General features: G+C 43.4%; 1 protein-coding gene across 3 annotated transcripts in view; it reads left to right on the plus strand.

Annotated features, from left to right (window-relative positions):
- The window catches only part of LOC8052080 (ADP-ribose glycohydrolase ARH3), an 83,014-nt gene that overhangs the window by 31,289 nt on the left and 36,252 nt on the right, over window positions 1-15,473 (plus strand). For all 3 annotated transcript variants that reach the window (XM_040501615.2, XM_029969225.2, XM_040501614.1), the window contains 3 exons: window positions 739-804; window positions 7,517-7,722; window positions 13,622-13,733. In XM_040501615.2, the coding sequence (XP_040357549.1) occupies window positions 739-804; window positions 7,517-7,722; window positions 13,622-13,733 (384 nt within the window). The remainder of the gene's footprint in view (window positions 1-738; window positions 805-7,516; window positions 7,723-13,621; window positions 13,734-15,473) is intronic.

Genomic DNA, 15,473 nt, shown 5'->3' on the forward strand with positions numbered 1-15,473 from the left:
TGGCGAGCAGGTTGTGGACCATCGAGGGAAGCAAGGGAATGAGGGATGACCGCAAGACGGGCAGGTGTGTGCGTGACTATTGCACGCCTGTCTGTGCAGAACTCCAAAATGTCCAGATGTTGTATGGGCATGGAGACTGGTGCCTTTTTCGTTAATGTGGAAGAATGCGCAACAATGCAAGTCGCATGCGAGGCAAGGACCTCCGGATCCGGGTGTGCAGAGAGAGAATTGCCATTGTGTGCCCGGGTCCAGTGGTTTCAGTCACAAGCCTCGTGAGTGTAGTGAGCAGTTGCATGTTGAAAAGGGCAGGATGAATGCCAAAGAGCAGCTGCGTGGAATGGTAATATTGCTTACTGAGGCAGATTCGTCATTTGTCTTGTTTGCGGGTGTAGCGAAATGAAGGCCTCGCTCAAGTCTAGCTTTGCAAGGTACGCATGCTCTGGCAAGGGTTTCACACAGAGAGCCTGAGGGAACGACCAGGGTGAGAACTTGGGAGCAGAAAGCGCCGCAGTCCGTCATGAGCAGTCGAGGATAAAGCGGGATTCTGAGCTGGACTTGGGAACCAAAAACAGGGCTAAGGTCGGGGCCATGGCAGACCTGTATGATGCCAGCGCGAAGCATGTCTTGCTGCATCAATGACAGGGCAGCAACAGATTGTGATTGCATTAGCAATAAGTGCAAACTAGTTTTCTTAACGAATTTCTGTGTCCCACATACTAAGATATTAACTCATTTCAGGAGAGGTGTACCACATCAAGGCAAAGACATGGCTTCAACATCCAAGGGTACTCAACCTAAGGACAAGTGAGTAGCTCCTATTGAAGAAGTTCTGTAGTGTGCAATTTGCACGGAAAGCTCTCGGGCACTCCTGTTACAAGAGCACCTCAATGCCCTGGAGTGCCTAGGCATTGAGGCGTGCATTGATCACTTTCTGTCTTTTTGTCGCCGACGTTCCAGAATATCGGGCGACAAAAAAAAACAACATGAAAACCCGACCAAACCAGACGCTCTGCATCAGATGTGAATGTTGCGGAACGTTGATCCAACAATCCAGTGACCAATCGAGGGTGTCGAACCGAACGCGAACCGAAAACCGGAAAAAAAAAACGTTATTTTTGACCGAACCGGAACGAAACCCTAACCGAAATCTAACATGCTATGTTGAACCCGAAATGAAACCGTAATTTTATATGGCAGTCACCGGTTTGTTGGAAAACGTTTCGGCGTAATAAAATGTGAGCCGCACACATATTTTCGGGTGGTGGTGCGAAGTCAAACATTTGTGACGGTGACGTCGGCACTGCAGCGTTGACTGAACAAATGAGTGATGTGAAAACGTCAGTCACAACGAAACAAATAAATAAATTTTGCGTCTGTGTGAAGCAGAACTTGGCGTCTGCCGTGTCGGCGCGGGGGCGTTTACTTCACTATTCCCCTTATGATGGACCGCAGCAAACGCTATGAGCGACAAGAGTCAATCCAATGTAGTGCGAGTGTTGCGTGGCCTTTGAAAGATAGAGAGAAAACTGGAGAGATGAGACCAGACAATTGACTACCAACGAGTTTTAGTGGAAATTTCTTCCTTATGTTGTCGCATCCTCCAGCAAAAACATTTTTAACATAAAAATAAAAGTACACCGAAACTTTTTTTAGAAGAGAAAAATATTTCATCCACATTATCCCATTCCAGCTCATGCTGCCCATATGTTGGGCGGGCCACAGCGGAGAAATCATTCTCTGAATGGTTTAGACAAATAGACGGTGCACTGACACAATCTTCGATGTGCCCGATCCTTGACGGCGTAGTCCAAAATAAAATCCCCCCCCCCCCCCCCCCCCCAAAAAAAAAAAAAAAAAAAATGTTAAAAATGTTTTTGCTGGAGGACGCCGCAGCGTAAGGGGGAAGTAGTTTTCACTAAAACTGTAGTTTTCACTAAAACTCGTTGGTAGTCAGCCATCTTGTCTCATCTCTCCTGTTTTCTCTCTATGTTTAGGCTTTTTTCCAAGTGTGTACCAACACGCTCAACTCATCACCGTTACTTCGAAAGAAGCGCAGCGATGTTCAGGTTGTACAGTCAGATGAAACATTCGCAGTGCTGGATTGGCTGTAATGGCTCGTAGCGTCCGCTGTAGTCTGTCATAAGGTGAAACGGGAGTGTACCTTACTATGGCAAGAGGCTAAAAAGCTTTCTCGATGTAGAACCAAGTTTTTCTCTGCGCTTTGGAGGGGGTGGTGCAAAGTTGGGAGGGCAATGTCAATGTCACGAAAACTTGGTCACGGAAGTGACGTCACACAGATAACACCTGCGCTGACCGAATTGCATCACCGTGCTACCCAAGGACATTCGCCCCCTGACGGCGCGCCGTCTGTTGCCGAGATACGTACAGTGCGCACGCACCTTTCTTATCTGCTGGTTTGCTCGCTTCAATGCGACGCACTCTTGTCTGATTAAAACGGTAATAAACATTGCTCCGGCAGCCGTGATTCCGCGATCTTCCCTCATCGCTCTGGACAGCGGCCAAGCTCGCGTGCTCTGCGGCACAGGCAGTTCACGCGACTCTCTCGCGCAACTCGGCGAAGCGTTAAAACCAATCGCACGCAACTTTGCGTATGCACCTCGGAGATGGCGGCACGGGGGCTGCACATTTGCCTCTACTGGACTCCGAGCCAGGGGCATTCTCTTCTTGTGCACCCGACATCGTCATGCAGCAGAGGCCCGTGGTCGTTTCTTCAGCTGTGGCCGTAGTTCTAAGGGAATTTGTGCAGCATGTAAACCTATGCTCCGACCAATTTTTTTCTTGCCGCTAAGCAATACTTCATCAGAAAACAAAAAGCAAATATAAAAAAAATAGACGGCTGTCAGTGTGTGTGTGTTGGTTTGTTTTGCGGAGGCAAGAGCTGGAGCCGGCACTGGAGAGGCAAAGTGACAGGGACTGCGATGCTGGGGCACTTGTCATGCTGGGGCGCTTGTCGCTGGGACTAGGGATGTCGCGAACCACCCTAAGTTCGATTTCGAAAGGTTTCGATATTTGCAAAGCGAACTGAGGTTCGATTTCGAAAAATTTCGATATTTTCGTACCGACCGAGATTCGAATTAGAAAAATTCGCAACTTTCGATTACAGTGGAGTTCCGAATTCGAAAAGTTCGAAGCTCTCACGGTTTCTAAAATTTCGGGTTCGAATATTTCGAATATTTTTTTACTTCAGGTTCGATAAATTCAAAGATTTCGAAATTCTTTGGAAATAAAATTCGAAAACTTCCAACGCTTCAAACTTTTATACACATGAAGTTCGAACAATTTGAAGATTTCGAATTTCTTTCTGCATAAAGTTCGAGAAGTTCGGATGTTTCGATTCTCTTTTAACGCTAAATTTATCTATCTGAAGATGCGACACCGGTTCGCACAAGCCCCTGTTCGAGTCTGTCAGAGAGTGCATTGAACGAAACGGTGTTCTACTGTTCCAAGCCTCTTGTGGCATTTCCGTTGATCATTTTTTGGAACTTTTGGCATTTTACCTAGAGAGCATGTTTGTCCCTTTTGAGGGGGAGATGTATATGCAGAAAAGGGGAATATGCATCGGGTCTTCTGTTGCGCCGATACTGTCCAATATTTTTTTAAGTGTGTGCAGAAGAAAGATAGCCGAGAGGTTGGGCGACGCGAACCGGTGTCGCATCTTCAGATATGTGGACGACTTTCTTGTCCTCGGCAGACCCGCTGACGCACCGAGCTGCGGGGTTGAAGAAGTGCTTGACATATTTGGGTCATGCGGGGATGGGTTGTCGTTCACGCATGAAGAGCCAGTGAACGGGCATATACAGTTCTTGGACCTTAGGCTAAGTCTTGAAGAAATTCACATATGCTGGACATATGAGCCACGCTCTAAGAAGGGCATACTTCCGTTCAGCTCGGCCCATTCGAAACTTGTAAAAAGAGGAATTGCATCTAGTTGTCTCGAGGCGTCACTAAGAAGATCATGTGCACACACCGCTCAAGCGAGCTTCACGAGACAGGCTGCGAGGTTGCAAAAAGCGGGCTACCCGCAGACAGTTCTGGTGGATGTAGCGGACACCCTAATAATAAAGTTTAAAGGTACACGGAGGCAGCCCCGTGAAAGAGCAGCAGTGAGGCCGGTGGTAATCCCCTATGTACACTCACTAACCCATAATCTTAAAAAGGTTGCTGATAGGTACGATGTGCCTATTGTGTTCTCCGCACCAAACAAACTATCGAGACTGTGTCGCAGAATCAACAATCCCCGTGAGTCCGCAGATCCTTGCAATACGAAGCACCGCAACAGGTGCACGGAATGTGCCACGGGCGTCATATACGAAATCCCCATGTCATGCGGATCATCGTACATTGGCCAAACGGGCAGATGCTTTAATGATCGCGCCCGCAAACATGCTGCGGCTACACGGGCTACCCCGTCGGGACACCTCGCCACGCACTGCACCCGTTGCTCCTGCACACCGTCATTTAGTGACACAAGGTTTTTGGCCAGATATGCCGATCGGATATCGAGGGAGCCGCACGAGGCCTTCGAAATAAAAGAAAAAAGGCAAGGACTGCATTAGTGACACGTCTGTGTCACTATCGGCAAAAGAGCACACTTTTCTACGAAGGGGGCTACACCGGACGTAGTATGACTGTGTAGTAGTATGACTGTGTTGTTTGCCATGAGTATATAAGAGAGTGTTTTTTTCATAAACGCTAGTTGCGAGTGCGCCTTGTTCACGTCTCCTTTCTTGTATCTTGTCCTTGTGTATTTTCGGCGCCCTAAAAGCTATCATGAACCAACTAGCCCAGATTGCCATTCTAATGGTCGATAGGGTTGTGACGTCACAGCCACTTGACTTCGCGCGGGAATTTCAAACAACCCACAACGCTCATGTGAAATGTGACGTCACGCGTGTAATGAAGGTGGTTAAAGACACACGAATTAATGGTCGCCGCATGTTCCAAATGATCCCACTTCATAAACTAATTCATTTGCCTTAAAGAAAAATATGAAGAATTTACGCAGGATCGCACCCACGACCCTTCGGTTGCGAGCCAGACATGCTACCGACTAGGCAACGCAGGGCTTGGGAATGGCACTGCGATCCTGCCGTCATTGGAGTGCCTCGATGTCTGTCTGTGTCAGGGTAAAGGCATTATGGCATCGAGTGTTGTCTGCGCGTGCCGAGCAAGCACATAAATATACCTTGCGGGGTAAATTGGCACCAAAGCACTGGCAAAAGCTCCTCGATCGCACCGGGAGTGTTGTATCATAAGAACTAGGTCGTTGTGTGACTCAAGAGCATGAGAAGCGATTGAGAAGGCCATGCGAACGGGGCCCGATAACTCTATCGCGTTCAACTCTTAAGGCCCGTTCACACTCTTGCAACCGATTACGACCGAGAGAGACCAGACCGGTTTTTAAGCCTCTTGCGACCTCTTAGAACCGAATGCGCGGCAGCGGAGCTGGTCCTAAGAGATCGCAAGAGGCTTAAAAACCGGTCTGGTCTCTCTCGGTCGTACTCGGTTGCAGAGTGTGAACGGGCCTTTAAAGGCGAAGATTAATCGTCCTCCCAGTTTTTTTTTCTTCACAAACATTTTCAGTTTTGTAAAGTGCAAAATTTCAGTTCGATTTATTGCATGGAAAAACTATGTGATGTTAACTTGCTTTACGACTGTAATTATAATTTATTTTCAGTTACATGTTATATTGTATTTCTATGATTTTGACGAAGTGAATAGAAAAGTACCTGTAAAAAGTAACTTCACTTAGTTACAAGTTACTGGAAAATGTACCTAAGATACAGATACAGATACTGAGAAATGAAAGTACCTAGGTTTGTACCTCAGGTACAACAAAAGTACCTAGATCCCGATTTACAGTTACTTGTACCTAGGTACTTTACAACCCTGGTTATAAAGTATCAAATTGGTCAGTTATATTACGGTACAGAACATAGTCATCAGCGAACATACAGGTTAGAGATAAAATGTTGTCTACTAAATCGTTAATATGAATTGGAAACAATAATGAGCCCATTGCTGAACCTTGCAGTACACCAGAATCCACAGAGGTGAAAGGGGAATTATTATTAATATTGACGAACTGTAAATAATTACTGTAAAATACTGGGAAAATGCCCACCCCACTTTTACTGAAACTGGGTTAGACTAGACATGGGCGCTTGTCCGGTCAGATCGGGTGCTTAACGTATAGTTTGCAGAATTCCCAAGTTTGGGAAATGTTAATAGTGCGTGCTTGAACGAAGTCGGCACTTCGGCTGTATATTAGGATACTTACAAAGGCAACTATCCAATCAAATACACAAGATTTAGAAAAAGGGAAAGAAAGGTATATTCTTAGTTTGACGTGAGCGCATTGGTGAAGTTAAATGAAAACAAAGAATAAACATAGGGACGGACAGAACAGCTGTCCCTCCGTATGTTTACTCTCTGTTTTTAATTAAAGGTATTCATAGGCCTGATTTCAATTCGGAATGCTTTGCTCCCAAATCAGATATGAACACAATTGACACGGCCATTTATCTCCATTACAATTGGTGACCACTTCCGCTGTCCATTTTTGACTAGAAAGTATTGGCATGTTTGGTTGAGTGGCAGAACTATGCAAAAATGAAAATACTGAAGTTTATTTTTTTAGATTAATTAGAATAATAAACATATTTTAATCTTATTTACGGGGAGAAACCGGTTAAAGGCTGAAGGGCTCTGGGCAAGTCTATTTCCATTAAAATGTTGGTTATCAGCAAAATGGAACTTTTTGACGAGATGTGCCAAATGCTACCTTCTGTGACTAAGGTGTGGGGCACATGATAGGGAATTTCAGTTGTATGGGAGTGTTTTGTATCCTGTAATTGGCATGTTCAAATTTGAACATAGTGTATCTACCAATGTAGTTCTACTAAAAATAACTTGAATTTACTAATGGGTACATGTCCAATTTAAAATGGTAGGTGCAGACAATATTTGCAGTCGTCCTGGCCCCTGCTTCCAGGTTGTCTCTCCATTGATAACCCGAGTGCGCATATTGTCCGCATTTAGCGTCCAAGATATGGCTGTCTCAGTTAGGAAATCAGTTATTTTGGTAGAACCACATCAGTATCTACATTGGTGACCCAGGTGCAACCTGGGAGCAATGGCCAGAGTGGACACCAGCATTGTGACTGGGTCATGAATGTAGAAACAGGGCCACCACTATGGCTGTCGGCAGTGGCATAGCCAGTAGGAAGGCACAGTATTTCAGACCCCGTTCCCGAAAAACCCAGGCCAATCCTATATTATACACCTGCATTTTGACATCCTACCTTCCTCTGCACCCCATGTCATAGACATCCAAGCCACCTCAACCCCCCCCCCCCCAAAAAAAAATTCTAGTTACGTTACATGGTTATTGGCCGCACCGCCACAACAGGTGTTTGTTGTTTACGAAATATGACTTGACCTCCAGAAGCTTTGCTTGTTAAAAAGAGAGCATTGTTGTCGTTTGTCATTCTAGAACCAATACATCGATCGGCATGCGAGCGAAATATCAAGGATGCATGGTCGGCGCTTTAATTGGCGACTGTCTTGGATCTCCGTTTGAACGTCTGCCACGTCGACATGTCCTTCCGACGTCCTATCTTCCATATTTTCTTCGGCGAGTTTTGAATGAGTCTGTGGAACAAGATGAATATGCAGGGCGCAGATTCACTGAAATCCCAGGTATTTTGCTCCTCGTTTTTGTGTGTCTGATTTTATTAAATATATTTTATGGTGTAGCTGCTGAGTTGAAATGCACTTTGCTCAAATGATTGCGTGCCCTGGTCTAAGGTGTAAATACGGATGGGTCATGCTTTCTGCTCAGTGACGCCTTCCTTTTCAGCTTGTTCAGAACAAGGGAGTTATGTGAACACCACCTAAACATTGCAAAGAGTCTCCTGAAGAAGCACGCCGTCAGAAATGGAGCAAATACAACGAAGCAGCTTTATGTCATCAGCAAATAGCAATATTTAGAAGATCTTAACACAAAGTGAAGCATCACTTAAAAGAAATAAAAATAAAAGTAGACAGATCGTTTCCGTGGCGTACTCCGGAAGACTGTGAATAAGGATCAGATAAAGTACCTGAAACACAAACACAATTTGTTTAACATGAAAGGAAACTTTGGAACCAACCCCAAACTCTATAGACCTTTTCATCTCAGTAGTTTACTGACCAGTGGCTAGGGGGCACTGACGCTGTTGTCGCCATTCGGTGACTTCAATTTGGTTGGTTTCGGTTTCAGCATGCATGCAGCTGCATTAGTGTTTTTGTCGTTTTTGCTCAATTTTGTGACACAAATGTGTCCCTTGTAGAATACAACCTATGAAACTGGTACTTTGGCACTTTGAGAACCACAAAGTAATTTCAAGGCTAAATCACACTTTTTTCTTTTTAAGAAATCTTATGATGCATTTGGTCATGTTGATAGTCTATTTTGGCCAGGTTCAGTCGGAAACGACTGAACTGACGCACTGAGAATATTGCCATCGTCTACAGCTGTACCCGATGACACCAGTTTCAAAAGAAAGTTAACTGACGAAGACCCATGATGCATAGTGAAAAAACAGGTCGAAAACCTGATTATAACAGTGTACTGAATCGCAAAGAACAGATAAACTCGTAAGTTTACTGCTTACTGTTTGGTTTTCACAGACACTAACTTTTTGTCAACTTTGCAGACTGGAAAAATGTTCTGTAATAATGCAGGAAATCTAAACAAAAAGTGATATGTATTGGCTCGTTTTCTTGAAGAAAATTTGTGCTAAACAAATTTTTGAGAGTCCATTCTAGGCCAAGTAGGAAATTAATTTATTGGCCCTGCCAAAGTACTCATTAACAGAATTTCAGAATATTGACCTTGGTAAATAAACTATTTATTATGCAGACATTTTGTTGCAACATACAGTGATGTCTCATTGATATGGATACCTCCGTTCCTCAAAAAAATCTTGCAATATGTGAGTTGTCCATATTTACGAGACAAAAATGCATGTATTTTCCCAGTTTGTCCCTGAAGATGGCGTCCATATAGCGAGGTATCCATTATAATGGGGTCCATATTAACGAGACATGACTGTACATGGGATATAAGATTAGTGACAGGCCCAACCAGTGAAAGCTGACATTTTTCTTCTATAAAATCTTCCGAATTAAATTAAAGGGCGCCAGAGAGGTGACTTCCGGCAAGTATGGTTGAAGTCAAATACCAGACATCACTTTACGAATCTGTGTAGACAGATCTTTATTCATTTGAACAGAATCGTATGAGCTTTGTACATTTTGGGCGTTGCCAGCCACTGAAAGTAGATCCTTACCCGGCATCAGCAACACTGCACTTCTTTTCTTCTTTTTGGTATCACATATCGCAGACTCGGAGACTCTCAAGCTGTTTTGAACAGTTTTTTAAGAAAAGACATAGGTCTTTTCCCTAAAAATGCGCTTTTGTGAAAACGAATTTTGAAATCTCCAGGTATTTTTCTTTTTTTATGATTGACCATGTTTTTAATCTTCCAGATCAATATTTGTGCCATAATATCAATTTATAATATCTATGTGGGTTAAATTTGCATTGAAGTTGATTCTAAGTTTCCAACATATATATATAATGTTTTCTCAAAATACAAATTTCAGACTCCTTGTGAATTTGGGGTAGGGATATCTAACCATTTAAAGCAGATAGAAATGCACGGTGTTTTGCAACATGGAGAAAAATATGTGATTCTAACAATGTTGAGAGCAAATTTTTTAATTTAAGTCTTGAGAAATTTTTTAAAGTTTAAAGAATTAGTTGGTTTATTAGTTGACGGCCACGCATTTAACACTGAACTTCGATGTGTTGTCCGAACACTATTAATGGTTCACTCTCGGAAGTACTTCCAACATCGTATTCATTATACTTTGTATTATCTTGCCAAGTGTTAAACAATTTTTTCTTGGGAATTTTTTTTTTATTCCTGCAAACAAAGGCAGGAGAGTTTTAGTTATCTGAAAGACTAATTTACTGATTGTCGAAATAACCAGATATTTGAGGTTTTATTGAATTTGCTAAAAAAATCCAAATTAAACTTTAAAGACTAGTGTTCCCCCTTAAAGGGCAACTCCAGTTCAATTTCATAACGAAGAAAACAATTCAGTTCTCTTGAGTACCGCATTAATAGACCACACACCAGATATTTCAATCTACTTCCGCCTAAAAGTGGATGAAACTGGCAAACAAATTTTGAAGTGCTCGAAATTACCAAAATCTGCTAATCCTAGCCGGTGAGGTGCGGCATAGCCAGCAGCGCAGTCAATACCACCGTGTAGACGCAGCCTGCCTTGCACCATCTTTGTTGTACTTGGGACGCTCAGGGGGATTCGTTTGCATGTTTTGCACTTTTTCAAGCGAAGCCTAAAGGCGGCGCTAGCAGCGCACTTATCGTTGGCTGCAAGATTAGCATAACTTGCATGCATTCGTGTTCTTCTATGCAAGCATGTGTCACTTCCAATAGCGCCCGTCGCGTGCAAGAGCCAGTTTGCGACGTTGAGCACGGCACACTTCTGCAAACCCGTTGACATATTTACGTGGGCTTTACAGAACTTCACTTACTACTAATGTTTTCAAAACAAGCCCATGGGAAAACTCCTTTTTTTGCGCTAGAACACAGGCTGTGGCCACGTAGTGCAGGCGTCGTCGGGTGTAGCAGACTACTGATCGTAGCGGACAACACTTTCGTCCTTGCACCGAGCTGCACCCCGCCGCCTGGTACGTGACGTCGTGATTTGTACCACGTGATTGGAGCTGTTAGATCATGGAGATAATGATACGGGAGCAATGTTGCCTGCCGCTGGCAAGGTTTGGTTTCGGTTTTGGTAAGCTTTAAATAAAGATAACGCAAAAGGATATTGTACTTTTATTTAAAGAGGTTATGTAGAACCGTTATTACTACCTCGGGATATATAATCAACCCTTAACTAAAATTTCTTGGAATTGACCAGAGTTGCTCTTTAACCCAAGGAGCTCCAACCTTTGTGTTGAAATAAAGGATTAGATATCTTAAGAAACTCGCTAAAGCACTTGAATGAAGACATAAGGGACCAAGCCCAATATATATGTGGTTTCTCTAAGTTCATAAATAAACCCGTCAAGCAAAGGTTTCTATCGTAAAAACAATGAAAAATGTCTAACCTATTTTATTGTAATATCGTGAACAAACAAATTGCCTGATGTTGATATTACCTTTGTTCCTAGCATCAGATAAAATGCAATTTAAACATTCTTTACAAATCTTCTCCATGATTTCTCCTACATAATCAAAAGAAACCGTTTTTTATTTGCTGTGAAGGCAAAGAACAATGCTTTCAGGCAACACTTATAGTGGCTTCATGCGCCAATTATTTTTGCTGCCTTAATTAAGATACTAAATGTGTGATCATAAATATTCCTTGTGCTTTTTATTGCAAATGTTTCATCACTATAACTGAGCAAACTCGAGTTGTCATAAGTACCGTATTTACACGATTGTAGGTCGACTCGATTGTAAAAATCGACCCCCCCACATCGCACATACGCAAAAAAAAATTTTTTTTTTTATGATTTGCATTTTATTGCAAACACGTGAGAACGGCAAAGTAACTGTTTCGAAAGCCGAGCCTCCAACACGCGATCGAACGGCAAAGTATCCGTTTCCAAAGCCGAGCCTCCAACACGCGATCGATGCCTTCTGGCGTGCTTTGGCTGTGCATGCACGTGCGAGGTGCATGAGATGGCTAGGCGTTATCGAAACTAGGAAGTTCACGCTGGAGGCGGGACAACTGAAACTGCTTACTGTTGTTCTCACTTCGTCCGCGACTGGACTACTGCTAGTCTGCACTGGTGATGTCAGTCCCGTCGCCATCACTGCTATATTCTCGAAGCACGTCGTCGGCGTCGTCCAATGAAATCTCGCTCTTCGCAAATGACAGGATCAACCGCATCTTCCGCGCTCGCTCGGCGATCGCGTCGGACGTCACGGGTAGGGACTGATTGCGCACGTTTGCGGCCTACCGTTGCTAGCCTGACCTCCAACTCCGGAAGGCACCCCCACTTATCCAGACTTTGGCCTGCGGAAGCCTCTTCGTTTGCCGGCACAGTGCGCCACTGAAGGCTCCTCTGGAGCATCACCCGCTCCGACGGGTTGAACTTGCGTCCAACAGCACAGTTATTGGTTGCTTCTGAGTGAAGAATGGCCATAAACAAGCACCGAAAACCTAAAGTGCCTGGATCACGCGTTTCAATACAAATGAACATAGTTAGCGCACCAGCATGATCTCGTACTTGATCAAATGATGTGCGACCGTGAGTCGTGCGAGAAACTGTGAAGAGAAGCCGCGGGGTGAGCGAGCCGAGCGAGCCGTGAGGCTGTTCAGGCTGTTCCAGCGGCCTCTGGAGTGGCTCTTACGAGAAGTGCCGTCACCCCCCGGGAGTCGGGCGCTCCGTCCTCTGTTCGCCGCCGTGTATTCGGGTTAATTTACGAATCGCTACTAATAATACTCGTTTGCGCAAATAAAAAAATAATTAATTTGTAAAATGAGCGCACAAAACAGTGTAACCCTAGGGGTACAGCCGGCTGAACTCGTAACAAGCCAAGGGCTGTGTTCCAAATCTTACCCAAATGGATCCGAGTTACTCCGGCAGGTCGTATCACGTGACAGCACAGATTGAAAAACTCTGGACGCGAATAGGTTTTAAAACGCCAAGGGTACAAAACTCTTACCCTGGAGTAAGATCGAGTAAATTTTGGAACATGGCCGAGGTGTCCATGATATCGCGATTCTTTCGTTTTTGCCGGCGGTGAATGCTTTGGTTTGATTATAAGTCGACCCCCCCACTTCAGACTTTCAAAAATCGAAAAAAGGGTCAACCTACATTTGTGTAAATTCGGTAGTTGGCCTTTAAACCCTCGCGTAAAGCATTGGGCGACACTTTACAAAATAGGGCAAGAAGCGCGACGAAAATAAAATAACGCATTTGCCATGGTGCAGAGGGGAAAGTGGAGCGACGAGTTGTAGCCTCCTTACTATGGTCGCGTCGCGTGATTCCAAGATGGCAGCGCCCACGCAACGAAGGGTGAAAAGGTCTGTAGCTTCGGCCAAATGCCCAAATCAAGCTGACAAAAAAAAAGAGAAATATTTTTTACAGTAATGATTTTTATGTTGCCTCTGTGTCACTCTTATGCACCGACTAGAAGAAGGTTCCTACCATTCAAAAACCACCTTGCTATTATATCAAACATTAAATACTCTGAAGCTCAAGAAATCTAAGCTGTTTCACGTGCGGAACTCGTCCTTTAGGTCTCTAAAGTAACCAACAAACCCCCCCCCCCCCCCCCTTTTTTTTTTATTCAAGGCCTTAAAGCTTGCAGCATTCAAAATTAAAGAGATTCCTGCATTTCTGGTTACCAATCCATACGAGCCAACACCACACTGGTTTGTCCCTTCTCTAAGAGCCATTCTGCAAACTGTTTGCGTGAAGCAGGCAGTGCTTAAAAACTTGGATGATAAAATATTGAATTTGTATAACAAGTAGAACTCTTAGAGCCATCTTTCATTTTAATTTCAGGACATCCCTTTGGTGGACATTACATGTACACTGACGACACTGCAATGACACATGCCCTTGCTGAGTCATTGATAAAAAACAATGGTTTTAATCCACGTCATGTTGCCGAAAGGTGAGACTTGCTTGTTGAACAACCTTAAAAGGTTGGGCTCTGAAAAGGTTCAGGATGTATGGTGAGCACTCTATGTCATTTTCATGGTTGGTGAGCCTGTGAAAATCCCCTGTGAAATCGGTGATGATGCTGCGATTTTCAGTTTAGAGTCCTGGCCATCTTTTTCTGATTGGAATGAAGATTGGTATTATATATTCAATTGTGTAAGGTGTCATACGTAACTTTCGTTGTAAAGTGAGCCTAAAAAAATTTGAAGAGTTAATGTGCTTCTAAGTTTTTTTTTTTAGGTTTTACTTTTTCTTTTAGTAACGCTGTAAATGTTTTACTTTTCAGTGTTTCTTTTTTTTTTTTGGTCTTTACAGATTTGTTTTAAAAAAAAAAGCCATGAAAGCTAAACTAATGCAGTTTATGCAGATGAGTTATACGACCAGGCATGCATAATATAGGGGTCTAATAGATTGATCTCACCTGGAGTTGCGCGACACCATTTCTCCCGCGGTGCATTTAGCTACCTGTAGTTCTCTGCAGTTTTCTGGCTGTGCCAATGCGTGTTGTATGCCCGGCGTTTGAAAATTTTGGGTTAGCACGGGACTTTTAATTGGGTGTTTATGCACGGTTTCAACCGGGTGGCTTCACCTGTTGTGTGCCAGGGTGCTACAATCACAGCACCAGGCAAAAAGGCATCAAATGTTATGTCTTTCCAAAAGAAAAGGAAAGGAGTTTCCGACAAGGGTGGACAAGTAAGGTAAACAGAGCCGGACAGAGCGCCAGGAAAAAGTGTTTTTCGGTTTGCTTCATAATTTATATCGACCCTATTGCACAATAGCTAAAGAGTGCAAGATTACAGTAGGGCGTGCCAAAGTGTATCATACATTGGATCTCCCTTCTTCGTAATGGCCCATCTCAATCGGAACCTCCGCTCTACTTTGCGGTGGCTGTTTTTAATGCACTTTTTGCTTGATGTATTTTAGTAAGGACGGGGAGGGCAAATGGAACAGACTGAAAATTAATGGGCATTTTCCTATGGGGGAGTCAAAGGAAGCGGCATTTGTCAACGTAGCAGCCAGAAAAGTGCATCAACTGAGAACATATAAACTGGATCCGACTATTGCCAAACCAACTCTGAAGTCTGTAGAAAGCAGGAGGTGGTTACTCCTGAATGGTTACGAGCTCAGTACAGTGAAACCTCGTTATAACAAAATGGGATATAACAAACTAATGGATATAACAAAGCAATCATAATTCCCCTTGCTTGCTAATAGGGAAGAAATGGACATTGGCTATAACAAACTAATGGTTATAACGAAATAATTACGATCGCTCCTTCAACTTTGTTATAACGAGGTTTTACTGTATTTTGAGACTGAGATTGATTGTTGCAGAGGGTTGTTTTGCTCTTCTGCCCATTCATTATCCACATTAATTGAAGACAAAATTCTTGGATTAAATACATTTCTCCTCGATTGAACTTGTTTCTCGACCTCATTATTAATTAGCCACGCTGTTCTGCTTTTTTTAGTTTATATTTAAGCAGAACTGGAAGGTGTTTATTAGAGGTTTGTTTGTTTTACCACAAATTATCTTAAAGGGACCATGAAATGACCTTTTTACTTTTTCCAGATAACTTTTACATTAAACCGTCAATGTTCACGGAATGCCGAACAGGCATCCGTTTTCGTCTCTGTTTATTAACTTCTACACAAAAAATTATTGAAATATCGACTTTTTCATTCTCTCCAA

This window comes from Ixodes scapularis, unplaced genomic scaffold, assembly GCF_016920785.2.
Source record: "Ixodes scapularis isolate PalLabHiFi unplaced genomic scaffold, ASM1692078v2 PGA_scaffold9__187_contigs__length_104089568, whole genome shotgun sequence".
In the NCBI taxonomy this organism is placed as follows: domain Eukaryota; kingdom Metazoa; phylum Arthropoda; class Arachnida; order Ixodida; family Ixodidae; genus Ixodes; species Ixodes scapularis.